The 26,370-nt window shown below is 48.7% G+C and overlaps 1 protein-coding gene across 2 annotated transcripts in view; it reads right to left on the reverse strand.

The window, feature by feature from the left end:
* Positions 1–925: 925 nt before the first annotated feature.
* The window catches only part of CDC20 (cell division cycle 20), a 75,956-nt gene continuing 50,511 nt past the window's right edge, over positions 926–26,370 (reverse strand). For both annotated transcript variants that reach the window (XM_029618640.1, XM_029618641.1), the window contains exons 9-11: positions 19,554–19,679; positions 2,547–2,664; positions 926–1,250 (exon numbers count right to left, since the gene is read on the reverse strand). In XM_029618640.1, the coding sequence (XP_029474500.1) occupies positions 1,078–1,250; positions 2,547–2,664; positions 19,554–19,679 (417 nt within the window). In that variant the 3' untranslated portion in view covers positions 926–1,077. The remainder of the gene's footprint in view (positions 1,251–2,546; positions 2,665–19,553; positions 19,680–26,370) is intronic.

A 26,370-nucleotide genomic window follows, 5' to 3' on the forward strand; every position in this document is an offset into this window, starting at 1 on the left:
TGAGAGGGTACAGCTTCTGCAGCAGTGCCACCTCAGAGCTGACTCTGGCACTTCCTATTTGGCCAACATCTCTTAAACCTCAGGTAAACTTACGGAGCACCCTTAATGAGATCCCAGACAGGATGCCTTAGCATCCTCTATCCAGAGACAGGAGACCACTTGGTCCATTAGTCCCCCAAACTTGCCCCGAATGACAAACCTTCTCTGGACCAGGTGGGAGCTCTCCCTCCTCCAGGGAAGCAGAACTCTCTGTGCCTGAATGACTATCAGCTCCCTCCTAGGGGTCTTCCCAAGGCATCTCCATAACCTCAAAGGCATTCCTAACCCTCATGCATCGTCCCCCAGCTAGCGAGACGAGCAGCACAACTGCTACTGCACTCAAGCTCTGCCTTTCATGGAGACCAGAAGTACTGCAATCCAGGAGTTTTTTCTTTTCTGCTTCCTATCTCCTGTTTAGCTCTACTTAGTCCCCTCTGGGACTGGGAGCTGGCCAAATGGGCTTGCTCTGCTGGCCACAGCGACTCAAATCCAGCAAACAGCTGCACCACCAGGATCTACCATCTGCTGGAGGTAGAAAATACTGGATTTTTCCAGAACTGCATCACGCCTAACAGGCAGCAATGTTGCGCTGGAAAAAAACCCCAAATTAATCTGAGCACCAGCATGAGCTACACCAGTCCAGGCAGCACTTGTGGATTGTTTCCCCCACAGTTTAAGACTGAGGGGGCTCATGAGAACTCACATATACTCAGTAAAGCAAAAGCTCTACTAGCTAAGAGGTCCATTTGGTGCTGGATGACAAAATCCACATAGCATGGTTAGTTCATCCCTCCTTTTTGATGGAGAATATGTTGGGTGGGAGTTGGGGGCAGGGGATTAAAGGCAAATGTTAGCACAAAATAAAATTAGGAGAAGCTAGTCCATGTCAGGAACAATCAAAAATATGCAAAAGATTTATTAAACAAATGATTAAATTGTACAATTTTCCAACATCTTTAAAAACCAGATTTAACATCTGCACTTTTCTCTTCATGATTCTCGATGACAGCTCTTCTGCCTCCCCATCCGGCCCTGTTTTTATCGAATACTCTGGTGAATAATGCTGTTTTTGCTGATCACTTTCTTCTCCTTTTTCTTGATAGGATCCACGTCAAAGCATTTCCATATTCGAAGCGTTTCATCAGCAGCAGCAGATGCGACTGTAGTGCCATCAGGGCTCATGGCCATGTTTAGAATTCTAGAGGTGTGACCTGTGGCAGAGGACGTGCATGTTATTCCCATCCCGTACCAGCCTCAATGTCTTGCCACGCAGAAAGACTCAGCTGGCCAGTACAGGAGACGGCTACCCCTGTTCTAGAGTCTATGGCATCTCCAATCCTCAAAAGCCACAAGTTGGCCTGTTTTCAGCACATCCACTGTGAATATCTGACATACAATTGCACGCATAGCTTTGCATACAATGAAAGCAATCTCATGCATATTCATTGTGAATACCCTGAAAACCTGGCCTGTTTGTGGCTCTCTAGGACCGGAGTTGGTCCCCCCTGCTCTAAAGGGAGAGTCATTTTTGTTTTGAGCATTGATTTTAGTATTTGTTATAATGTGATCTTTGTGGATATTCTGTTATGTGGTGTTTATAGCTCTCATATATGGCTTTGTTTTAATTTTTATTGCACCTTGCTTACATTTACAGGTTAAGTCAGGGCATGAGAAACCCCAGGAGCCAAGGTGCCTGTGATTTCCCTGTACTGAAAGGCATGGCAGGGCTCAGTGAGTTTCTTCCAGAGTGAGAGCCATGCTGGTACTGAACAGAAGAGAAGAGCTGCTCTGTGAATAAAGCACAGCAACCAGCAAGGGCTGGGAGCCATGACAATAAGTCAAGCAACAGCAGAAACCCAGAATGGGAAAACATCCTTAGTCAATCAGGTCCCAAAAAGAGCTGTGGCAGACCTCAGAGGGATCCAAGATGCAGGGAAAGAAAGACTGTCAGGAGATCCGTGGAAAGTTTGACAAGGCCTGTGCTAAACAAGTAAACATGGCTGTTTAAGCAGGCATTTTCTATCTGGCCATTGTTTGTCCATGTCTATTGTTGATAGATGTATATTATGTACAATCAGTATTTTATGTTTGTATTTTGTACATCGCCTAGTTTTTTTTAGGCAATTAATATATTTGAATAAAAGATAAATAAATCATATAATGTGCCACCTAGTGGTCAGATTTAGGATATAACTGCAGGATTGTGAATGAGCTTAGTGCATGGGACTACAATAAGGAGGGGATACAAAAATAGCAAGATAAATCCCTGGGTAGTTAGAAATGAAGGCTCATGGTGCCCAATCCCAGCCTTGGTTCTGATTGAGCTGACAGATAGGAGGAATCAAAATCCAGACTCCTCAGATTAATTGCAGAGATTTTTGCATTATCACCAGGACACCATTGGAAAGGAGCAATTCCTAATGCATGCTATGCTGGGCAGCTTCCCCACATTTCTCCTCTACAGAAGAATCTGCCCATCCCCTCCCCCCCCCCCGCTGATTCCGTACCTTTCAGCTCAGTGACTTTAGCCATTGTGGGATACTTCCAGAGCACCAGCTGGTTCTGTGCAAATCCATGACCAGAAATCAGCTCTTTGTAGTTTGTTGACCAAAGGATAGAACACACCTGCAAAAGGTTTCAGATTAGAAGAACTGTAGTTCATCTACACACACAGGATCTCACAAACTAGGTTTAAAAGATGTATTATTTTGGTGTGCTGGCAAGCGAGAAGAAGAACATTTATTCTAATCTCTGCAATGGACAATTGTCAGGCACATCGAGGTCCACATTCAAAGCCATTTAGCTGGAAAACAAGTCATCTGGGTAAATGGCAAGTATTTGAAAATTATCCAAATAAGACATTATCTGGCTAGATTAGGAAATAAAGTCTTCTGGGGGTGGTCCAAGGAGGAGCTAAAGTTAGCCGCATAACTTTAGAGCTGCTTTACAACAGATGGACAGTGAGCCAGACCAAAGGAGACCAGGGGGTAGAGAGATTGCAAGCTGCTGATCCCAAGAATAAGCAGGGGATTTCTGCAACTCCACCTTAATAATGGTTCATGGACTTTTCCTCCAGGAACTTGTCCAAACCATTTTTAAATGCAACTACACTAACTGCTTTCACCACATCCTCTGGCAACAAATTCCAGAGTTTAAATATGCATAGAGTTAAAAAAAAAAAAAAAAAAAAAAAAGTTGAGTAAAAAGCAGTTTGACAAAATTAAAGCTAAAAGAACTGCATACAAGAAATACAAAAGATCCCAAAGGAAGGAGCACAAAGAAGAATATTTGTATCAACTGAGGGAGACAAAGAAATTAATCAAGTTGGCAAAAAGTCAAGCAGAAGAGAGGATTGCCAAGGAGATAAAATATGGTGACAAAACATTTTTCAGATACATCAGCGAAAAGAGAAAGGTCCAAAGTGGAATAGTGAAATTGAAAGGTGGAAATGATCAATGTGTGGAGGGAGACGAAGAAATGGCAGAAATATTAAACGAATACTTCAGCTCTGTGTTCACTAAAGAAGACCCTGGAGAAGGACCATCTCTACACAACAAGAAACTGGAGGGAAGCGGAACAGAGGAAAATCCATTTACAGTAGATAATGTATGGGAAGAGCTAAAGAATCTGAAAGTGGACAAAGCCATGGGGCCTGATGGGATTCATCCAAGGATATTGAGGGAGCTCAGAGATGTGCTGGCGGGACCGCTGTGCGACCTGTTCAATAGATCCCTAGAAACGGGAGTGGTGCCGAGTGATTGGAGAAGAGCGGTGGTGGTCCCGCTTCACAAGAGTGGGAACAGAGAGGAGGCTGGTAACTACAGACCGGTTAGCCTCACTTCAGTGGTGGGAAAAGTAATGGAGTCACTGTTGAAAGAGAGAATAGTGAACTATCTACAGTCCGGAGAATTGATGGACCAGAGGCAGCATGGATTCACCAGAGGAAGATCCTGTCAGACAAATCTGATTGACTTTTTTGACTGGGTAACCAAGGAATTGGATAGAGGAAGAGCGCTCGATATCATATACTTGGATTTCAGCAAAGCTTTTGATACGGTTCCGCACAGGAGACTGGTGAATAAAACGAGAAGCTTGGGAGTGAGTGCCGAGGTGGTGACCTGGATTGCAAATTGGTTGACGGACAGAAGACAATGTGTGATGGTAAATGGAACCTTCTCTGAAGAGAGAGCGGTTTTTAAGTGGTGTACCGCAAGGATCGGTGTTGGGACCGGTCCTGTTCAATATCTTTGTGAGCGACATTGCGGACGGGATAGAAGGTAAGGTTTGTCTTTTTGCGGATGACACTAAGATCTGCAACAGAGTGGACACGCCGGAAGGAGTGGAGAGAATGAGACGGGATCTAAGGAAACTGGAAGAGTGGTCGAAGATATGGCAGTTGAGATTCAATGCCAAGAAGTGCAAAGTCATGCATATGGGGAGTGGAAATCCAAATGAACTGTATTCGATGGGGGGGGAAAGGCTGATGTGCACGGAGCAGGAGAGGGACCTTGGGGTGATGGTGTCTAATGATCTGAAGTCGGCGAAACAATGCGACAAGGCGATAGCTAAAGCCAGAAGAATGCTGGGCTGCATAGAGAGAGGAATATCGAGTAAGAAAAGGGAAGTGATTATTCCCTTGTACAGGTCCTTGGTGAGGCCTCACCTGGAGTACTGTGTTCAGTTCTGGAGACCGTACCTTCAAAAAGACAAAGACAAGATGGAGGCGGTACAGAGAAGGGCGACCAGGAAGGTGGAGGATCTTCATCGGATGACGTACGAGGAGAGATTGAAGAATCTAAATATGTACACCCTGGAGGAAAGGAGGAGCAGAGGTGATATGATACAGACTTTCAGATACTTGAAAGGTGTTAATGATCAAAAGACAACGACAAACCTTTTCCTAAGGAAAAAAATCAGCAGAACCAGGGGTCACGATTTGAAGCTCCAGGGAGGAAGATTCAGAACCAATGTCAGGAAGTATTTCTTCACGGAGAGGGTGGTGGATGCCTGGAATGCCCTTCCGGAGGATGTGGTGAAGACCAGAACTGTGAAGGACTTCAAAGGGGCGTGGGATAAACACTGTGGATCCATAAAGTCAAGAGGCTGCCAATGAAGAGTGGGTGACTCGCCAGAATGATGGCTACTGCCTGGAGTCAATACCCTTATTAAATAAACATACACAGGCTTGACTCCAACATCGCTCTAAGCTTCAACAGCAAGAGGAAATGTGGAAAAAAGGATTCACACTCACAAAGAGGGGAGTAGCTGGCTTGTTACGGCGGTTACTACCCCAAATCAAATAAGCCTGATACTTCACTTTCAATGCATATACAGCATAGTTCTCTGATTCAACGGCAGGGGAGAAGAAAAACTGATACTTCACACATCCAGCAGAGCTCTCTGCTTCAACGGCAGGGGAGAAGAAAAGAGGGTTCGCACTCACAAAGCGGGGAGTAGCTGGCTTGTTACGGCGGTTACTACCCCAAACCAAATGGGCCTGATACTTCACTTTCGATGCACATCCAGCATGGCTCTATGCTTCAACGGCATGGGAGAAGACTTATACGTCACGCATATCCAGCATAGCTCCCTGCTTCAACGGCAGGGGAGAAGAAAAACAACCAATAAGGGCTAATAACATAGTCTGGGTAAAACAAATAAGCATGGGTGCAGCTTGCTTATTGCGGCAGCTACTACCCCAAACTAATCAAGCTAGATATTTCACTTGGATGCAGCTCCATCACTGCTCTCTACATTAAAGGTGGGGATGGAAGGGAAATAGAACCAAGAGCTAAGAGAAACAGATAAGTATGAGAGAAAATGTGTGTGAAGCTTGCTGGGCAGACTAGATGGGCCATTTGGTCTTCTTCTGCCGTCATTTCTATGTTTCTATGTAAACGATAGCCAGTTAAGTAGCAATGTAAAAAAAAACTTTTGCAGGCTTGCAGCTTGATTCTTGCCCACCTCCCCAATGTGTTTCAACTGCCCTGCTGGGCTGAGCAGCCCCTAAGGACTGGGGTCAGAAGATTGCCACCCCTCATTTATTATTGCACAGCATTAATTTACAGACTTCAGATTATTCCAAACACTGTAGCTAAATTAATTTTTGGTAAACAAATATGATGGTGTAACTCCCCTTCAAGGAATGCCATCAACTTCCTCTGACAAGTCACACACAGTTTAAAACCTGCCGCCTCCTTCCAATGCACCCACCAGAACGCCAGAAAGCGCAGGGCTTACCTGTAACAGGTGTTCTAGGCCAGCAGGATGTTAGTCCTCACATGTGGGCCACATCATCCGATGGAGCCCAGCACGCAAAGCTTTTGTAGTTTCTAGGGATGTGCAATCGTTTTTCCCGAATTAGGCAATATCAACGATATTGCCTAATTCAGAATGGTTCAGGAGAACTGAAAAACAATTGATTTTTTTCAAACATTTCGTAAAAAATTCACTTTTGAGTTAGCGCGCACTAACCCGAAAATCAGGGCCCCCGAAAAAAAAAACAACCAAAAACCTGAACCACAGGAAAAAACGAAATTCCCACGGGGAGGCCCCAAAACAAAGCCAGATACGAAATGTTTTTACCCGAAGCACATCTCTAGTAGTTTCTAGGTTTGACCAGCACATTGAGCATTCTGCTATCTACGCTAGGTCCCCCCTTCAGTCTTGTAACAGAAAAATAAAGCAAACCGGAAGGAGAACCCAACTCCGTGGGGTGGGGGGCGGGATTCCTGAGGACTAACATCCTGCTGTCCTAGGAGAACACCTGTTACAGGTAAGCAACTGGGCTTTCTCCTAGGACAAGCAGGATGGCAATCTTCACATGTGGATGAAAACCAAGCTCCGAGCTGCCCCCATTAGCAGGTGAGACCAACAGTTATTGAACAAAGTATCAACGGGACAACAACTGTGGTGCTGTTGGTTGGCAGAGGACGACCTGGCTCCCACCAGGGGAACTAGGCAGGAAGAGTTGGGTTCAGGTCTGGAACAAATTGCGCAGGACGCACTGTCCTGTCGCCCATCCTTGTGCAGGCAGTAGTGAGCTGCAAACGTGTGAAGAGAACTCCACGTTGTGGCCCGGCAAGTTACGACGACAGGGACTGCTCGCAGATGAGCCACTGATGTCGCCATGACCCGCACAGTGTGCCGGCCAGCGGAAGGCCTGCTTGTGCATAGCAGAAGGCAATGCAGTCTGCAGTCAGTTGGATAAAGTCCCAGCCTATTAGTATGGAAGGACACAAAGCTGCAGCCCAGAGTATGAAGAGCCCGGTCCCCTGGGTGGGAATGAGGCCTAGGAAAGAAGGTGGGTAAAACGATGCACTGATTAAGGGGGAAATCAGTCACAACCTTAGACAGAAACTTTGGGGGTGTGTACGCAAGACCACATGATCATGAAAATACCTCGTGTACTGCGGGTACGTAACAGAGGCCAGCAGCTCACTGAGCCTACGAGCCAAAGTAATCACCACCAGAATATAACTTTCCAGGTTGCAGGAATGCAGCGGCTCAGAGGGAGGACGCATGAGCCGCGCCAGGACAATGAGGTCCCAGGATGCAACAGGCGGCTGAAGAGGGGGCTTCAGTAGGAGCAGGCCCCTCAAAGTGACCTACTAAAGGCTGCACCAATACAGGTGTGCCAGCGACGCCTCAATGGTACGCACTCACAGCGCTGAGATGAACCCTGACCAAGCTGGTCTGAAGCCCAGACGACTCGGAAAGGTGCCAGTCCAGCAGCTGGGGAAGGGGGCTTGCGAATGCCCCACACGAGACTGAGAATCTTCTCCACTTCAAACTGTAGGACTTCCTGGTGGAAGGTTTCCTAAAAGCCACTGTCCAAGAGGGCCAAGGACTGAAGGACTAAGCGCTCAACATCCAAGCTGTTAGGGCCAATGCCAGAGGCTCAGATGGTGCAGGGTGCCCTGGTTCTGCATGGGCACCAGCTGGATGGGGGCCCTGACCAACATGTCCTGCAGGAGAGGGAACCAGACCTTTCTGGGCCAAAAGGGTGCCTCGAGGATCATGGTCCCTCTGTCCTATTGAATCTTCAGCAGGGTCTGCAAGAGGAGTGGGGAAAGGAGGGTACACATACAGCAGACCCCTCACCCACTGGAAGGAGAAGGCATCGCAGGCCAGATGCCCATCCCCCCTGATGACAGGGAGCAGAACCTGCTCACCTTGTGGTTGTGGTCCTCTTCGCCTCCCCGCACATCTGGTGTACTCCACCGATGAAACCGTTTGGCTGCTACCTCCGTATTGAGGTGGCTGGAAGGAGCGACTCAGTCGGTCTGCCAGCACGTTTAGAGTCCCAGGCAGGTACGTCACTTGCAACGACATCCCCTGCGACAGGGCCTAGGCTCCACACCTACACTGCCTCTGACAGGAGGAACAAGCCTGTGCCTCCCATCCATCAACTGCCTTCTCACCAGTCTGAACCTGGTCCTTAATGCTACCAAGACCGAACTCCTCCTCATCTCCTCCGACCCACCCACACTGACCCCACCATACACCCCGATCACACATGTAAGAGACCTCAGAGTAATCTTCGACCACCATCTGAACCTAGCGACATCCATTAATACAACCAAAGACTGTTTTTATAAACTACAAGTTCTAAAAAGGCTCAAACCCCTCCTCCACTTCCATGACTTCAGAACGCTCCTCCAAACCACGCTCTTTGCCAAGATAGACTACTGCAACGCTCTCCTCCTTGGTCTCCCAACCTCCACAACCAGACCGCGGCTGCCAGAATCCTGACCAACTCCAGCCACGTAGCTCATCTCACTCCCATCCTCCGGAACCTACACTGGCTTCCAATTAACTACAGAATTCTACACAAGTCCCTCACCATAATCCATAAAACCATCCACAAACAGCTACAGCTCGACCTTCAGACCCCTCTCAAACTTCACACCTCCACAAGACCCAGAGAAGCATACAAGGGAACCCTGCAAGTCCCCTCAACGAAAGCCACACTTCATGCAGCCACTAAAGAGCGGGCATTCTCGACAGCCAGACCTGCCATTTGGAATGCCATGCCCCCCAGACCTCAGACCAGAACCCTGCCTCCTAATATTTCGAAAAAAAACTCAAGACCTGGCTATTCCTTCAAGCCTTCCCATAACCTTCAGAAACCTACAAGATGCCACCTAGTCATACCAGCTACTTAAGCAGCCTGACATCCACTGCCAGTTGGTTTTTTTTTTTTTTATTTACCTCCTCTATCCTTTGTTTTCCGGCTACCTCAGCCCCCCAAGTTCATCTCTCCTTGTTTTATTGTAACTTTGCTTCTTGTTAAATGGTTTGTTTACAGTTATCACCCATTGTTCCATGTAAATCGATGTGATATGATACTTGTCACGAATGTCGGTATAGAAGAGTTAAATATCACATTACTACCTGGTTGTCCATCTGGATCAGGACCTCTTTGTGAGACAACCGGTCTCTGAACGCCCGAAGCTCCAGAAAGTTTGACAGTGGGCTTCGTGAGCAGTCCGGAGACCCTGCGTGTGGATGCTGTCCACATGGACTCCCCAGTCCTGAGGAGAGGAATCTGTATTGAGGATCACTTGAGGCAGAGCAGTTTGGAAGGGAATCCCCTGCTCCAAATTGAAGAGGCTTTTCCACCAGGACAGAGACTGCCATAGAAGTTCCATGACTGCAATGCAAGCCTCAAGGTCTTGAGAGGCCTGTTGCCACTGTGACCACAAGATCCATTGAGCCCTCTGCATGCACAAATGGGCAAGAGGGGTAATGGACAGAAGCCACCATGTGGCCCAACAAATGGAGCAGAAGGCGGGCAGTTACCTGCTGGCTGCTGCAGACGAAGGCTGCCAGTGAGGTTGAGGCAAGAGCCCGATCCTGGGGCAAAAATGCTTTTGCCTGCATCATGCCTAGTCTGGCTTCTAAGAAGTCCACCTGAGGAGATGGGCAGAGGTGAGACTTTGGGTAGTTGATCACGAACCCCAAAGCTTGTAGAGTCCACACTGTCAGGGCGGAATCACTCAGGGTCCCTGTGCGGAATTGCTCTTGATTAAACAAACTTCGAGGTATGGGAAGACATGCACTGCATGACATCCGAGATACTAATACCACCGCCAGGCATTTGGTGAAGACGCGAGGGGCTGAGGCCAAACCAAAAGGCAGCACCTAGTACTGATAGTGAGCCTTCCCCAGCACGAAGCGGAGTTATTTTCTGTGGCTGGGGAAAATGGCTGTGAGCATAAGCTTCCTTCAGATCGAGGGAGCAGAGCCAGTCTCCTCTTTTGAGGAGGGGAATCAGAGTACCCAGAGAGACCATCTTTAACTTTTCTCTTGAGAGAAACTTGTTCAACACCCTGATGTTGAGGATGGGGCGTAAGCCTTTGTTCCTTTCCAGAATTAGGAAATACCTCGAATAGAACCCTCGGCCCTGCTGCGTTTGCTGCGAGAAGGGCGGAGAGTTCCATTTGAAGTATGACCTGCTGGGTGGACAAACCCCACGATGGACATGGGGGGAGAGGTCCCTGGAAGCTGTCTGAAATTGAGACTGTACCCATGATGGATTATGGTAAGGATCCAACAGTCCAAAGTGACATCCTCCTAGTGATTGGCAAATCCAATGAGCCTGCCTCCCACTGGGGGATCCGGCATCAGGGGTGTGCTCGACTGTCTCATGTTCCCTCGCCACCAGCCAAAGGCCTGTAGCCGGGGCGTCCCCTGGAGCTAGTGCGGGGCGTGTGAGCCTAGGAGGCAGAGGATAATACTTCCTCTGTCTATAGAGGGACTTCTGGGACCCCGGCCTGGATGATTTTCCTGATAGAGGCAGGGGCGTCAGAAGCATTAGCAGAAAGCTGTTGAAGGGTGTCATGGTGGTCCTTCAGTTGTGCTACTGCATCCCAGACCTTGTCCCCAAAGAGGTTGTCACCTGTGCAGGGGAGATCAGCTAGCTTCTTCTGCACCTCTGGGCAGAGGTCAGAAGCTCTGAGCCAGGCCATCCTATTTGTGCTGATGCCTACCGCGGCTATGCGGGCCGCCTTTTCAAAGACATTGTAGGTGAAACGCACCTCATGTTTGCCAGCCTCTAGACCCAGGATGATAGCAGAGAGCGCCTCCTGTTGCTGCTGAGGCAGACCCTCTGCTAGGTGCTGGACTCTCTTCCAGAGGTTCCAGTGGTACTGGGTCATGTACAGTTGGTAGGTGACAATACAGGCGGCCAGCATAGCACCCTGGAAGACTATTGCCCAAAGCATCGAACTCCCTACATTCTCACCCCAGGGGGCAGAAGCGTGTGTACGGAAGCACCTGGCTTTCCACTGACTGGTGGGGGGAGGTGCCACTTCTCGAACCCCATAGTGTGCTACACCAAACAGATGGCATCAGTCTTCCTGTTAACGGGGGGTATGGAGATCGGGTGTTCCCACATCTGGAGGAGAAGATCCTTAAAGATGTCATGGCTAGGAACCACCATGACTTCCTTAGGAATGACGACAAACAAGTACTTCCAGCATTTTATGTCATGCATCCTCCTCAGTAAGGAGCTGAACAGGAAAAGCCTTGGCTACAGCCCTGACAAACCCTGCAAAGGAAAGGTCCTCGGAGGGAGACAAATGCCTTTCCTCCAGTGGGGAAGTCTCAGAGGGGGTCGTCCGAATATTCGGACAAAGATTCCGAGGAATCAACCTCCCAAGGATCATAAGGGCCTTCCCTCCTCACTAAGGCAGCATGGTGTGGGCGAGGCCTGTGAGGGATTTCAGCCCTGGGCTCAGACGACATCGAGAGCACCAAGGGAATTGATGGTTCCCCTGCATCGGGGGATACCAAGGGCCATGGGAGGCCAGAGGGCCCAGGCAATGGCTTGGGGAACAGAGGAATCGGGAACACAGCACCGGCTGTGTCTTCCTCCTCTGAGAATCTGATAGGAATTGCTCCCAAGGGGATCATTGGTGCTGCTGGAGAACTGAAGGTCTCTCGGGCACCAGTTGCATTGGCAGGGCACCTAACAAGATGTCTAAATGCTCAAGCAGTGGTGCCAAAATAGACTGTGGAGACTGGCACCGGGACCGGTGGCGTGGACGGCTCAATGCTCTGAAGAGCTTCGATTACCGTGGTCTGCACCCTGTGGTCCAACTCCTACTGAAAGCCCGGGGAAGCCAGGACTGAAGGAGGAGAACGAGGCGTCACCAGCTTGTCCTCAGAGACGGCACAGTGCCGACAGATATTGGTGGGGAACGCCTGGGACTCCCGGGTATGTAGGAGGATGGGGCCTCTGAGGAACAGGGTCTCTTCGGTGGCAGTACCGCGGCCTCCAGTACTGCAGCCGTGTGCTGATGCTTGCGGGACCTCCCACAGTGCTCGGCCTGGTCTTTCCCCGGTGCTGAGGATCCCAATGTTCTGGAAACCGGTAAGATCATGGAGGATTGGTCACAGTTTCCACGATCCTTGGAAGAAGTGGAAAGAGGAGTGGCAAGAGAGCATATCAAGGGGCTCCCCTCAAGCCCCCAGCATCAATGACTAACGCAGGTGTGGATGGAGCAGACTTTAGAACCGAAAAGTTTCTCCATTTTATCAAGGAATGCATAATGACCCTTGGGGGGGGGGGGGGGGGGTCATCTGGTCACATAGCTGACACCCTCGGGTGTCATGCGAAGTCCCCAGAGGATACAAACCTCATACAGATCCATGATGGACAAGGTCCATGGGCACTGGGTGCACCAACGAAAGCCGGACGCCACCACAGAAAAAATTACCCGAGTGGTCGATGACTGCAGTCACCGGAAGGCAAAAGCCAGTAATCGACCACAAGAAGCTGGAAAACAGAAGTTTTAACCTACCGCACCAAGGAGGCAGTGACCTCGAAGGGGGACCCCCAACGATGGAAATGGGAAAGATTTTCTTGCAAGAAAAGAAAAAAAAGAGCTCCACAAATAGTGAGGCAACTGCACAGCAGAAAGACTGAAGGGGGACCTCGCATGGATGCACGGATAGTGGCATGCTGGGAATGCTCGGTGTGGTCAAAGCTTCTAGAAACTTTGACAAAAGTTTTCTGTGCCTGGCTCCAGCAGATGTTACCTACATGTGAGGGCTACCATCCTGCTTGTCCTAGGAGAACCAGAGAACTCCGCCTCTCCACCATAGCTCCATCTTTATGAAACTCACTTCCTCTAAATTTAAAAAGGTCTTAAACACTTTCTTCTTTTCCAAAGATTTTGAACCTTAAATATCAGTTTATTCTTTTATAATTTTTTATTTAAGAGTCTTAAAAGGAAAATTGGTTCTTACCTGCTAACTTTCGTTCCTTTAGTACCACGGATCAGCCCACACTGCTGGGTTATGCCTCCCTTCCAGCAGATGGAGACAAAGAAAAACTTGAAGGACACCCCTGTAATTAGGATGCACCACCTGCAGCCCCTTCAGTATAAACAATATCAAAGCAGAATTAAAGTGGTAACAGGAATCCAAACATTTAAATGGTTAAATCAAATTTAGGAGACTCAGCTATGTACAAAATGTGAAATCTTCATCCTGCTATAGTATGACAAGAAAAAAAAACCAGATAATCTGTTGAGCGGAATCAAAAAACTGGGTTGGCGTCTGGACTGATCTGTAGTACTACAGGAACGAAGATTAGCAGGTAAGAACCAATTTCCTTTCCCTGTACATACCCAGATCAGCACAGACTGCTGGGAAGTACCCAAGCCGCCTTACATGGGGTGGGACCTAGAAAGCCCTGCTCGAAGCACACCGCCGCCAAAACTCTCCGAGTTGGGAGCCCGAACATTCAAACTGTAATGCCGAGCAAAGGTATGCAAAGATTTCCAGGTTGCCGCCCTACAAATCTCCTGAGGGGGAAATAAACTAACTTTCTGCCCAGGACGCCACCTGAGAACGAAGCAAATGAGTCTTAAGACCTTCTGGAACCGCTCACCCGTGACATATGTATGCTGAAGCAATAGCATCCTTCAACCACCGGGCAATAGTAGCCTTGGAAGCTTTATGCCCTTCCCTGGGACCGCTCCACAAGACAAAAAGGTGATCCAACAGGCGAAAATCATTAGTGACCTCCAAGTAACGCATCAGCGCCTGCCTGACATTCAAACTCTTCAATTCACGAGCATGTGGAGAATTCTGATCCAAATCCAGGAACGCAGGCAACTCAACGGACTGGTTCACGTGAAAAGCAGATACAATCTTAGGCAGAAAGGACGGCACAGTTCTAAGAGAAACGCCAAAATTGGAAAACCTAAGAAAAGGATCGCGACAAGATAGGGCTTGAATTTCCGAAGTTTTCCAAGCCGAGCAGATAACTACCAAAAACACAGTTTTGAGCATAAGGTCCTTCAGAGTGACGCACCTGAGCAGTTCAAAAGGAGGTTCACACAACGTCCTAAGGACCAAATTCAAACTCCAGGATGGACACAGCTAGACGTGGTGGATGCAAATGCTTCGCACCCTGAAGGAAACGAACCACATCTGGATGAGCCACTATGGACGCATTGTCCACCTTTCTACATAAACATCCTAACGCTGCCCCTTGAACCCAGAGAGAACTGAAAGCTAGCCCTTTTGCCAAACCCTCTTGCAAGAAGGCTAGAAGTGGACTATCGAGGCCCACCTAGGGGAAACATGCAACCTACTACACCAAGAGTCAAAAACCTTCCAGACTCAGACATACGTAAGAGAAGTGGAAGTTTTGCGAGCCTGTAAAAGTGGAAATCACCGAATCCAGATACCCATTCTCTCTCAACTATTGCCTCTCATAAGCCAAGCCGCTAGAGCAAAAAAAAAAAGTGGTCCACCTGGTTGAAAGCTACTGGACCCTGCTGCAGGAGATTTGGAAGATGACCCAGATGGAGCGGCCTGTCCACTGCAAGGTTGAGGAGATCTGCGAACCACGGCCTTTGTGGCCATTCTGGAGCCACCAGCAACACCTCTCCCGGATAGGCTTCTATCCTTCTCAAGACCTTGCCTACCAGAGGCCAAGGAGAGAATGTGTAGAACAGAATGTCACAAGGCCATGGGAGGACAAGAGTGTCCACCCCTTCTGCTCCATGCTGTCTTCTGCGACTGAAGTGCGGTGCCTTGGAATTCCCTTGAGTCACTAGTAGATCCAAACAGGGAATCCCCCAGTGATGAGATATCAACGTGAACGCCTTGTCAGACAGCTCCCATTCTCCGGGATCCAATCTGACGGCTCAGAAAATCTTCCTGTATGTTGTCTATCCTGACAATGTGTGAAGCCGCTATCCTGAGCAGATAAGTTTCTGCCCAGGCCATGAGCTAGTCCGCCTCTGCCGCTACAGAGTGGCTCTTTGTGCCTCCCTGCCGGTTAATATATGCTACCATCATTGCGTTGTCAGAGAGCACTCTCATCGACCGACGATGAACCAGAGGCAAGAATGTCTGCAGGGCCAAGCGGACTGCCCTGGTCTCAAGATGATTTATGGACCATTGCACTTCCTGCTGCGTCCATTGGCCTTGGGCTGTCTGAGATTGGCAAACTGTCCCCCAGCCGGAAAGACTGGCATCCGTCATCACAATAGTCCACTAAGGGATCTCCAGATCCATCTCCCGGGACAAGTGTTCGTGGGTCAGCCAGTTCCTGGAGGGGTAAGGGAACTTGAAGAGCTTCCGACTTGGGGTCCCAACGTGAGAGCAAAGCCCTTTGCAACGGCCTCATATGAGCTAAAGCCCTTGGGACCAACTCCAGAGTAGATGCCATAGAACCAAGAACCTGTAAATAGTCCCACACCCTGGGAACTGGCAGAGACAAGAGACGCTGGACTTGCGACATGAGTTTGTCTATCCGATCCTGCATCAGGAAGACTTTCCCAATCTGAGTTTCGAATCTCACCCCCAAAAAATCCCGGACCTGGGCGGGGGGACAACTGGCTCTTGTCTGCATTGATGATCCAACCCAGAAAGTGAAATGTCTGCACCTCCCTGGCAACCGCCGCCTCACATAGTTACTTAATCTTTGCTCGAATGAGCCAGTCGTCCAAGTAGGGATGGACCAGGATCCCTTGGCGACGGTCGCCAGCCCGAAGGGAAGTGCCTGAAACTGGTAATGCTTGCCGAGGACCATAAACCGGAGATACCGCTGATAGTCCTTCCGAATTACAATGTGTGGGTACGCTTCCGTCAAATCGAGGGATGCTAAAAACTCCCCTGCTCTGACGGAGGTGATTACGGAACGCAACGTCTCCATATGAAAAACGGGGCATTCAGAGCTCTGTTTACCTTCTTCAGATCTAAAATTGGACGGAAGGACCCTTCCTTCTTTGGAACCAGAAAATAAATCGAATACCTGCCGGTTCGAAGTTTAAGAGGAAGCAGAACGACCACCCTGAGGTCCAACAACTGGCGAAGAGTGAGAGACACCTGGCACCTTTTCTCCAAAGACCTGCAGGGCAACACCAGAAATAGATTGCGTAAGGGACAAGCAAAATATAAGGCGTAGCCATGTTCTATAATGTTTAGAACCCAATGGTACAATATTATTTTGACCCACTCCTCGTAAAACAGGGACAGCCGCCTCCGCAAGGACTGGAACAGGGGAGTGGGCTGGCGCTATTTCATTGGGAGGACTTGACTCCCATTGCCCCTGTGGCACCGCCGTCTCGGGCATGTCTACAGCCACGAAAGGAATGAGACCAGGTCTGCGACCTGCCGCACGACTGTCCTCGGCCAAACTGAGCCATTTTTAGACCGGCGAAAACGGCGCTGCCCCCGAAAACGCGACCGGGAAGGGCAGAAACCTCTGGAAGCTTTTGGCCTAACCTCCAGGAGCTTGTACACTTTTATTGTCCCCCAAGGACTTAATGAGCTGCTCCAAATCACCTCCAAAAAGTAATTTCCCCCGAAACAGAAAAGCACCCAAATGAGTCTTGGAGGAAACATCAGCTGACCAATTACGGAGCCATAAAAGCCTGTGGGCTGACACCGCAGAAGCCATAGTACATGAAGACGTATGAAGGAGATCGTACAAGGCATCCGCCCCATACGCTACTGCCACCTCCAAATGATCAGCGTGCTCAGACTCCTCCAGGGAGAACTCTGGCACTCAGGAGTTGTTGTATCCCACCGGAGACTCACATGCTACATTAAACTACTGCAAAACGGCTGCTCGAACCTCCAGAGCCGACACTTCGAAGATATGCTTGAGAAGCACCTCCAGCTTATGATCCTGAGGGTCCTTAAGGGCAGCCGCCACAACCACAGGAATAGTCGTACGCTTGGTGACTGCGGATACGACCGCATTAACCTTGGGAACCTTAAGTAGGTCAGAAGAGTCATCCGGTAGTGGGTAGAATTTTTCCATAGCTCTGCCTATGCGAAGGCTAGCTTCCAGAGTATCCCACTCCCGAAACATTAGCTGGAACATAGGATGAAAAGGAAAAGTCCTAGCCAGGGGACGAAGACCAGACAGCACGGGATCCACCATGCCCTGATCCTGAGGCATCTGCGTCTGACCAGCCAGTATGCCCAATTCCGCTAGGACATGTGGAATCATCTGTTCCAACTCATCTCTACAAAAGAGCCTAAGGACCCGAGGATCATCCCCTTTCACCGGGGCCACACTCTCGGAATCATCCATGTCGCCTGAAGCGGATCCGCCAGCGGCACTGCCCCCTGGTCCCCGGAACTGGACCCTTCCTAGACTACCCTAATCTGGGAGACTTCAGGAGGATCTGGCCTAGGAATCTGCATGGGAGGAGAGGGCCCATTCCCAGGCCGCCCCGGAGGGGGCTCAGGATCTCCCATGGGCATAAGGCTAGCTAAATAAGCTTTATATAAATAGTAAAATAAAATCAGCCAAAAAAGGATGCTGGCCCTTTACATTTTCCAGAGGTGGGGTACCCAAAGGAGCATGGAAAGCAGGAAATAAATCATGGGGAGACCCGGGGCAAAAATCCTACGGAATTAACAGAGGAGGGAGATCCCCTCCCCCTGCAAAGCTGTCTGCATCAGCATCTAAAGCTCCTAAAATGGCCACTGTTCCCGCAGGAGCAGGGCAAGCTGAGTACTACGAGGCAGCATCGGGGCGCCCGCACCATGGGACAGATGTGCCTGCCTCCCCTGCCCCCGGGAAGACACCGGGAGCAGAGGCTCTCTCTGGAGAGCCGTGCTGCCGGCTCCCCACAGGATTTGCAGGCCAAATCGTGTTGCATTGCCATGCTGAACAAGGAGAGGAGGCCACAACAAAAAAACTCCGGAGCCCGGGAGGCCGAATAAGAGCAGCACAGCTGCAAAAAACAATGCATTCAGATTCTTCTTTTTTTAAATTTGTGTTGGCCTCACCAGAGCACAACCCACTGTTGTCTCTGGGCCAGGAGGGGGAGGGACCGGCCCACCGGTAAATCCCACCCCAGTCAATCAGCGGCTGCTGCTCAAAGTACACTGGAGTGAAGGGCAAAGCACATGGCAGGCCTTCCACAGAGGAGAAAGGACTCTGCTCCTTGGGAGGCCCGGCTCTTTTTATTTTGAAACTTTGTTCCAGCCAAACAAATTTAAAGGACTCCTGTCACTGCAGCTCTTTTTTTCTCTTGTTTAGAGTCAGTTAGCCAGGACTGCAGGTTCTGCCACCTTCATCTGCTGGAGACAGAGAAATACCGAAGGGGCTGCAGGTGGCGCATCCTACTTAAAGGGGTGTCCTTCAAGTTTTTCTCTGTCTCCATCTGCTGGAAGGGAGGCATAAACCCAGCAGTCTGGGCTGATCCGAGTACGTACAGGAACTTTAATTTCTATTTGTTTCTTACAGTTACCTTTTCGATTTTTTATTTGTATTCTATTTGCAGTTCTTTTTTCTGTTTAGTTTATGGAATTTGATAAAATCACCTTTCAATAAAATAAATCAAAGCAATGTACAACTTAAGTACTGAGGGGGTGGTTAGAAACAAGTCAGGCCAGAGGCCCACAAAGCTTTATTTTTTGGTTTTACAGTGCTACTTAACTAGATATCTTTGAAGTAGCAAGTTATCCTAATAACTTAAAAACCTAACCATTTTTTTTTTACAATAACCAGCTACACGTAGCCATATAACTAAGTGAATATATTAGGGATAACTTTGGCAGGATAATTTGTTCACTCGCTGGCTTACTGAATGCAGGCCTCATTGTATTTTGTATACAGTGTTCCATAAGCTCTGCCCCACTGATATGGGTACCTGCCTGGTTTCTGAATCAAATAAATTATACAAACATCCTTCCTGTTAACTGTATGAAATTACACTCTTCCCAGGCTTTACACCAGGTATGACATGAGAGCACAATGGCACTGACAGCCAGATATTTAAGACATGCATCTTGCAATTGAGAATAGCTGATACTAGCAACACCCACCAACCTGGTAATTCAAATAATGTTTGACACTTTATGGCACCCAAGCTGAAAAGGTTGCCTAGCTCTGTTCTAGCCTCTCCATTTGTAGCTTAGCAAGGGATTGAGGGTATTGTAATGGCAGTGCCTCCTAGGTCTCCGTTTTTGGGAGAGGTGTAAACATCAGTCCCTGCCTGTAATGTTGTATAGTGTCGTCTTACCTGGGACTGGGTATCAACAGAATTCAAGCATGTGCCTGAACACACATTCCAAATCCGGATATGACGGTCACTGGTCCCGCCTCCTGTTGCCAGAACATTCTGCTGCCAGGGACACCATGCCACAGCCTAGAAAAGGAACAATGCACTATACCAGTCACAAGTCTTGGGCAGTTTCTCCATTTGAACTAAGACCAAGGGTCCTTTAAGCCCAGTATCCTGGTCCAACAGTGGCCAATTCAAGTCACATGTAACTGGCAAGTACCCCAACATTAGATCACAAGCTACTATTGCTTATTAATTACCGTAATAGCCGTTTATGGATTTAACCTCTAGGGACTTATCCAAACCTTTTTAAACCCAATTACACTAACTGCTGAAACCACATCCTCTGGCAATGAATTCCAGAGCTCAACTATGCGCTGAGTAAAAAAGAATTTTGATTTGTTTTGATTGAGCTACCTGCTAACTTCATGGAGTGCCCCAATGGTCCTTCTGTTATCTGAGAGATTTAACTGATTTATATTAACTCAGTTGGGTGCAGTAATGTCAAGGAAACCAATCAAGAAGCAACATACAAGAGCAATTTTGCTGTTCCTAATCCATCTCCTTTTCTTTTACTCTTAACAGTGGAACATTCTTTCAACCTAAGACCTAACTCAAACACACTTGCTCTGACAAGGTCACCTTCAAAGGTTTCCTTTCAGTTCCACATGCTGTTGTGGAATTAAGAGCCAGAATTTGGTAAAGCAGATAAAAGAAAATTATTCCTTACCTGCTAATTTTCGTTCCTGTAGTACCATGGATCAGTCCAGACGGTGGGTTATGTCCCCCGCCCAGCAGATGGAGTCAGAACAAAAAGCTCAGGGGGGAGGTCCTATATAACCTCACCTCCCTTAAGTCTACTTACTGAAGATTGAGCTAACAAAGCCAAGAAGAAAGACGAAGCCAAGAAGAAGTAAAACGAACGCCCTCTAGGCAAATTTTTAACTAAATTCATAACTGCAGCTCAACTAACCCCAGAGGGAACTTGCACAAACAGAACTATGAAACAAGTGACAGCTCCTGGAACACCAGGGAGCTCAAAGTAGCACCGTAAGAAGAGTCGACCAGGGCAAAACCCCAACTACCCCTGACAGACAAACAGGGAGGGTGTCTGGACTGATCCATGGTACTACAGGAACGAAAATTAGCAGGTAAGGAATAATTTTATTTTCCCTGTACGTACCAGGATCAGTCCAGACTGTGGGATGTACCAAAGCTTCCCTACTCCGGGTGGGCCGAAGACAGCCCTGCTCGAATGACTATCGCCGAAGGAACCAAAGACTGGAGCACGCATGTCCAAACGATAGTGCCTTGCAAAAGTATGGTGTGACTTCCAAGTGGCCACTCTGCAGATCTCCTGCGTGGACACAGACGTGCTCTCCGCCCAAGACGCGGCCTGGGACCGAAGGGAGTGTGCCTTAACCCCCAGCGGTGGAGGCCAGCCAGCCCCAAGATAAGCGGAAGAAATCGCTCCCTTCAGCCATCTGGCGATAGTGGCCTTGGACGCCATATGGCCCTTCTTAGGTCCTGACCAGAGAACAAACAGATGATCCGAAAGCCGGAAGTCATTGGTGGACTCCAAATAGCGCATCAAGCATTGCTTGACATCCAGACTACGAAGCTCCCTGGACTCCGCCGCGGAAAAGGAAGGCAATTCCACCGACTGATTGAGATGAAAAGCGGAAACTACCTTAGGGAGAAACGAAGATACTGTGCGCAAGGAGACCCCCTCCTCCTTAAAACGGAGGTATGGCTCCCGACAAGACAACGCTTGTAGTTTGGAAATGCGATGCGCCGAGCTGATCGCTACGAGAAAAAAAGGGTCTTAAATGTGAGATCCTTGAGGGTGGCCACCCAAAGGGGTTCGAAAGGTGAGCCACTGAGGACGCGGAGGACCAAGTTGAGACTCCAAGAAGGACAAGGTGGCCTAGATGTCGTACCCCCCCCTGAGAAAACGCAGTATGTCTGGGTAGGAAGAGAGTAACGAATCACGCCCGTCATGAAGAAAAGCTCCTAAAGCTGCCACCTGTACCCTGATGGAGTTATATGCAAGTCCCAAGTCCAGCCCGTCCTGTAGGAATGAAAGAATCTGAGGTACTGAGGCGTGAGCCGGAGGAATGGTACGTGACGCGCACCAAGTCTCAAAAACCTTCCAAACCCGCACATACTTAACGGAAGTGGACGTCTTACGGGCCTGTAAGTGTAGAAATCACCGCCTCCGGATAGCCACGGTGCCTCAACTTACGCCTCTCAAAAGCCAAGCCGCAAGACAGAAGCGATCTGCCTCCTCGAAAAATATAGGACCCTGTCGCAGAAGGTGTCAGACGTACCGGCTCCTCCTCTGTCAGGTTGAGGAGGTCTGCGAACCACGGCTGTCGCGGCCACTCCGGTGCTACCAGGATTACCAGCCCCTGATGGTTCTCTATGCGCCGAATCACCTTCCCCACCAGGGGCCACGGAGGGAAAAAAACACACACTAGTATCTATTTGGGCCACAGGAGAACCAGGGCATCGACCCCTTCCGCGCCATGTTCTCGTCTTCGACTGAAGAATCGAGGAGTCTTTGCATTGCCCGCCGTGGCCATGAGATCCAGGTGAGGAATTCCCCGAACGATCAAACTCATGGCCTCCCCGGAGAGCTCCCACTCCCCGGGGTCTAAGCACTGACGGCTGAGGAAGTCCGCCTGTACATTGTCTACGCCTGCAATGTGGGAGGCCGCCAGGCTGGTCAGATGAAGTTCCGCCCACTGCATCAACCTGTCCGCCTCCCACGAGACCTGTGGACTCCTTGTGCCTCCCTGGCAATTGATATAGGCCACCGTGGTCGCGTTGTCTGAGAGGATCCTGACAGCCCAATGATGAACCAGCGGTAGGAAGGCCCTCAACGCCAGGCGGACTGCTCTGGTCTCCAAGCGGTTGATGGGCCACTGTGCCTGTTGCGTTGTCCAAAGGCCCTGGATGGAGCTCGTCCGACAGACCGCTCCCCAGCCGGTGAGACTGGCATCCGTGGTTACCACCACCCAGTCCGGAACCTCCAGGGACACCCCCTTGGCCAGGTTTTGAGGATCCAGCCACCAGCGGAGACTGAGACGAGCGGCTGTCTGTAATGGAAGGACAGCCTGGAATTCCCACGACACCGGCTTCCACCGGGACAGCAATGCCTTCTGGAGAGGACGCAGGTGCACAAAGGCCCACGGCACCAGGTCGATAGTAGAAGCCATGGTCCCCAGAACCTGTAGGTAATCCCACGCCGTAGGAGTCGTGAGAGACATGAAGTGAAGAATCTGCACCCGTAGCGCTTGCGCCCTCTCCTGCCGCAAGAACACCTTGCCCTCCTTCGTGTTGAAGCGAGCGCCCAGAAAATCCAATGACTGAGATGGAGTCAGGTTACTCTTGTCGTAGTTGATGATCCAGCCCAGAGAACGAAGCAGTTGCACCACCCAGTCCACCGCTTGTAAGGCCTGGGTCCGCGACTTTGGGCGAATGAGCCAATTGTCCAGGTAAGGATGTACCAGAATCCTTTCCCAATGCAGCGCCGCCGCTACTACAACCATTATCTTTGTAAAAACGCGCGGAGCCGTCGCCAACCCGAAGGGCAGAGCTCGAAACTGAAAATGCTGATCCAGAACCTTGAAGCGCAGAAAACGTTGATAATCCCTGTGGATCGGGATGTGAAGGTAGGCCTCCGTGAGATCCAGGGAAGCGAGAAACTCCCCTTGATGAACCGCAGCCAATACAGAGCGGAGAGTTTCCATGTGGAAGCGGGGAACCTGGAGAGACCGGTTGACTGTCTTGAGATCCAGGATGGGGCGGAAGGTACCTTCCTTCTTGGGTACCACAAAATAGATGGAATAATGTCCCCGACCCAGTTCAGTGGCGGATACCGGCACTATCGCCCCCAGGGAGAGGAGGCGGTCGAGGGTCTGCCGCACGGCCCTTCGCTTGAGGAGGGACCCGCATGGGGAGAAGAGGAACCTGTCCCTGGGTGAGCGGGCAAAATCCAATACGTAACTGCGTTTTAGGATATCCAGGACCCATTGATCTGATGTAATCCGGACCCACTCTTTGTAGAAGAGAGCAAGCCGGCCCCCTACCCGAGGAGTCGGCTCGGATAGGGGGCCGGCTGATAAATTGTTCCCAGGTGGTGTGAAATAAAGGAAAGGAAATTAGCAGCTAAGAACTTCTCCTTTCTTGCCCTTCTACAACATGTGGGAAGTACTAAAGCCTATATACTATGGATGGGTAGTTTGCATCCTATCTGGCGAGCACATGAACCTATAATGTTTAGCAAATGGACTCCGTGTAGTCCAAGTGGCTGCCTTACAAATATCAACTGGATGTACTGCTCCTACCCCAGTGCAGGATGAAGCTTGCACCCTAGTTGAATGTGCCTTTAATTTTTAACCCTTTGACGTTTTCCTTCCTTGCAATGTGTGTGCAGAAGAAACAGCTTCTCCTTGGAAGCTGCATCATTACTTGGACCCCCAAAAAGTACAAATAATTTATCTAAATGACAAAAATCTCATGTTACCTGCAAATACCTTGAGCCATGAAGAACATACCAGACTGGGTCAGTCCATTAAGCCCAGCATCCTGTTTCCAACAGAGGCCAAACTAGGCCACAAGAACCTGGCAATTACCCAAACACAAAGAAGATCCCATGCTACTGATAGGGAATAGCCACTGCTATTAATTGTAAGTAAACTTGATTAATAGCAGTTAATGGACTTCTCCTCCAAGAACTTATCCAAACCTTTTTTGAACCCAACTACACTAACTGCACTAACCACATCCTCTGGCAACAAAACCCAGAGCTTTATTGTGCGTTGAGTGAAAAAGAATTTTCTCCGATTAGTCTTAAATGTGCTACTTGCTAACTTCATGAAATGCCCCCTAGTCCTTCTATTATTCGAAAGTGTAAATAACAGATACACATCTATTCCTTCAAGACCTCTCATGATCTTAAAGACCTCGATCATATCCCCCCTCAGCCGTCTCTTCTCCAAGCTGAACAGTCCTAACCTCTTCAGCCTTTCCTCATAGGGGAGCTGTTCCATCCCCTTTATTATTTTGGTAGCCCTTCTCTGTACCTTCTCCATCGCAACTATCTCTTTTTTGAGATACAGTGACCAGAATTGTACACAGTATTCAAGGTGCGGTCTCACCATAGGGCGCTACAGAGGTATGACGACATTTTCCGTTCTATTAATCATTCCCTTCCTAATAATTCCTAATATTCTGTTTGCTTTTTTGACTGCTGCAGCACACTGAGCCAACGATTTCAAAGTGTTATCCGCTATGACGCCTAGATCTTTCTTGGGTTGTAGCTCCTAATATGAAACCTAACATAGTGTAACTACAGCAAGGGTTATTTTTCCCTATATGCAACAACTTGCACTTGTCCTGAACTGGGTCGGGGACATTATTCCATCTATTTTGTGGTACCATTCTAGAAGCACAGTCCAGATGTATTCCACACATTAAGAAAGGTGGAAAGAAGGCAAAACGATTACCGGCATGGTTAAAAGGGGAGGTGAAAGAAGCTATTTTAGCCAAAAGATCTTCATTCAAAAATTGGAAGAAGGATCCAACAGAAGAAAATAGGATAAAGCATAAGCACTGGCAAGTTAAGTGTAAGACATTGATAAGACAGGCTAAGAGAGAATTTGAAAAGAAGTTGGCTGTAGAGGCAAAAACTCACAGTAAAAACTTTTTAAAATATATCCGAAGCAGAAAGCCTGTGAGGGAGTCAGTTGGACCGTTAGATGATCGAGGGGTTAAAGGGGCACTTAGAGAAGATAAGGCCATCGCGGAAAGATTAAATGATTTCTTTGCTTCGGTGTTTACTGAAGAGGATGTTGGGGAGGTACCCGTAATGGAGAAGGTTTTCATGGGTAATGATTCAGATGGACTGAATCAAATCACGGTGAACCTAGAAGATGTGGTAGGCCTGATTGACAAACTGAAGAGTAGTAAATCACCCGGACCGGATGGTATACACCCCAGAGTTCTGAAGGAACTAAAAAATGAAATTTCAGACCTATTAGTAAAAATTTGTAACTTATCATTAAAATCATCCATTGTACCTGAAGACTGGAGGATAGCAAATGTAACCCCAATATTTAAAAAGGGCTCCAGGGGCGATCCGGGAAACTACAGACTGATTAGCCTGACTTTAGTGCCAGGAAAAATAGTGGAAAATGTTCTAAACATCAAAATCACAGAACATATAGAAAGACATGGTTTAATGGAACAAAGTCAGCATGGCTTTACCCAGGGCAAGTCTTGCCTCACAAATCTGCTTTACTTTTTTGAAGGAGTTAATAAACATGTGGATAAAGGTGAACCGGTAGATATAGTATACTTGGATTTTCAGAAGGCGTTTGACAAAGTTCCTCATGAGAGGCTTCTAGGAAAAGTAAAAAGTCATGGGATAGGTGGCGATGTCCTTTCGTGGATTGCAAACTGGCTAAAAGGCAGGAAACAGAGTAGGATTAAATGGGCAATTTTCTCAGTGGAAGGGAGTGGACAGTGGAGTGCCTCAGGGATCTGTATTGGGACCCTTACTTTTCAATATATTTATAAATGATCTGGAAAGAAATACGACGAGTGAGATAATCAGATTTGCAGATGACACAAAATTGTTCAGAGTAGTTAAATCACAAGCAGATTGTGATAAATTGCAGGAAGATCTTGTGAGACTGGAAAATTGGGCATCCAAATGGCAGATGAAATTTAATGTGGATAAGTGCAAGGTGATGCATATAGGGAAAAA

This window comes from Rhinatrema bivittatum, chromosome 10, assembly GCF_901001135.1.
Source record: "Rhinatrema bivittatum chromosome 10, aRhiBiv1.1, whole genome shotgun sequence".
NCBI classification, from domain to species: Eukaryota; Metazoa; Chordata; class Amphibia; order Gymnophiona; family Rhinatrematidae; genus Rhinatrema; species Rhinatrema bivittatum.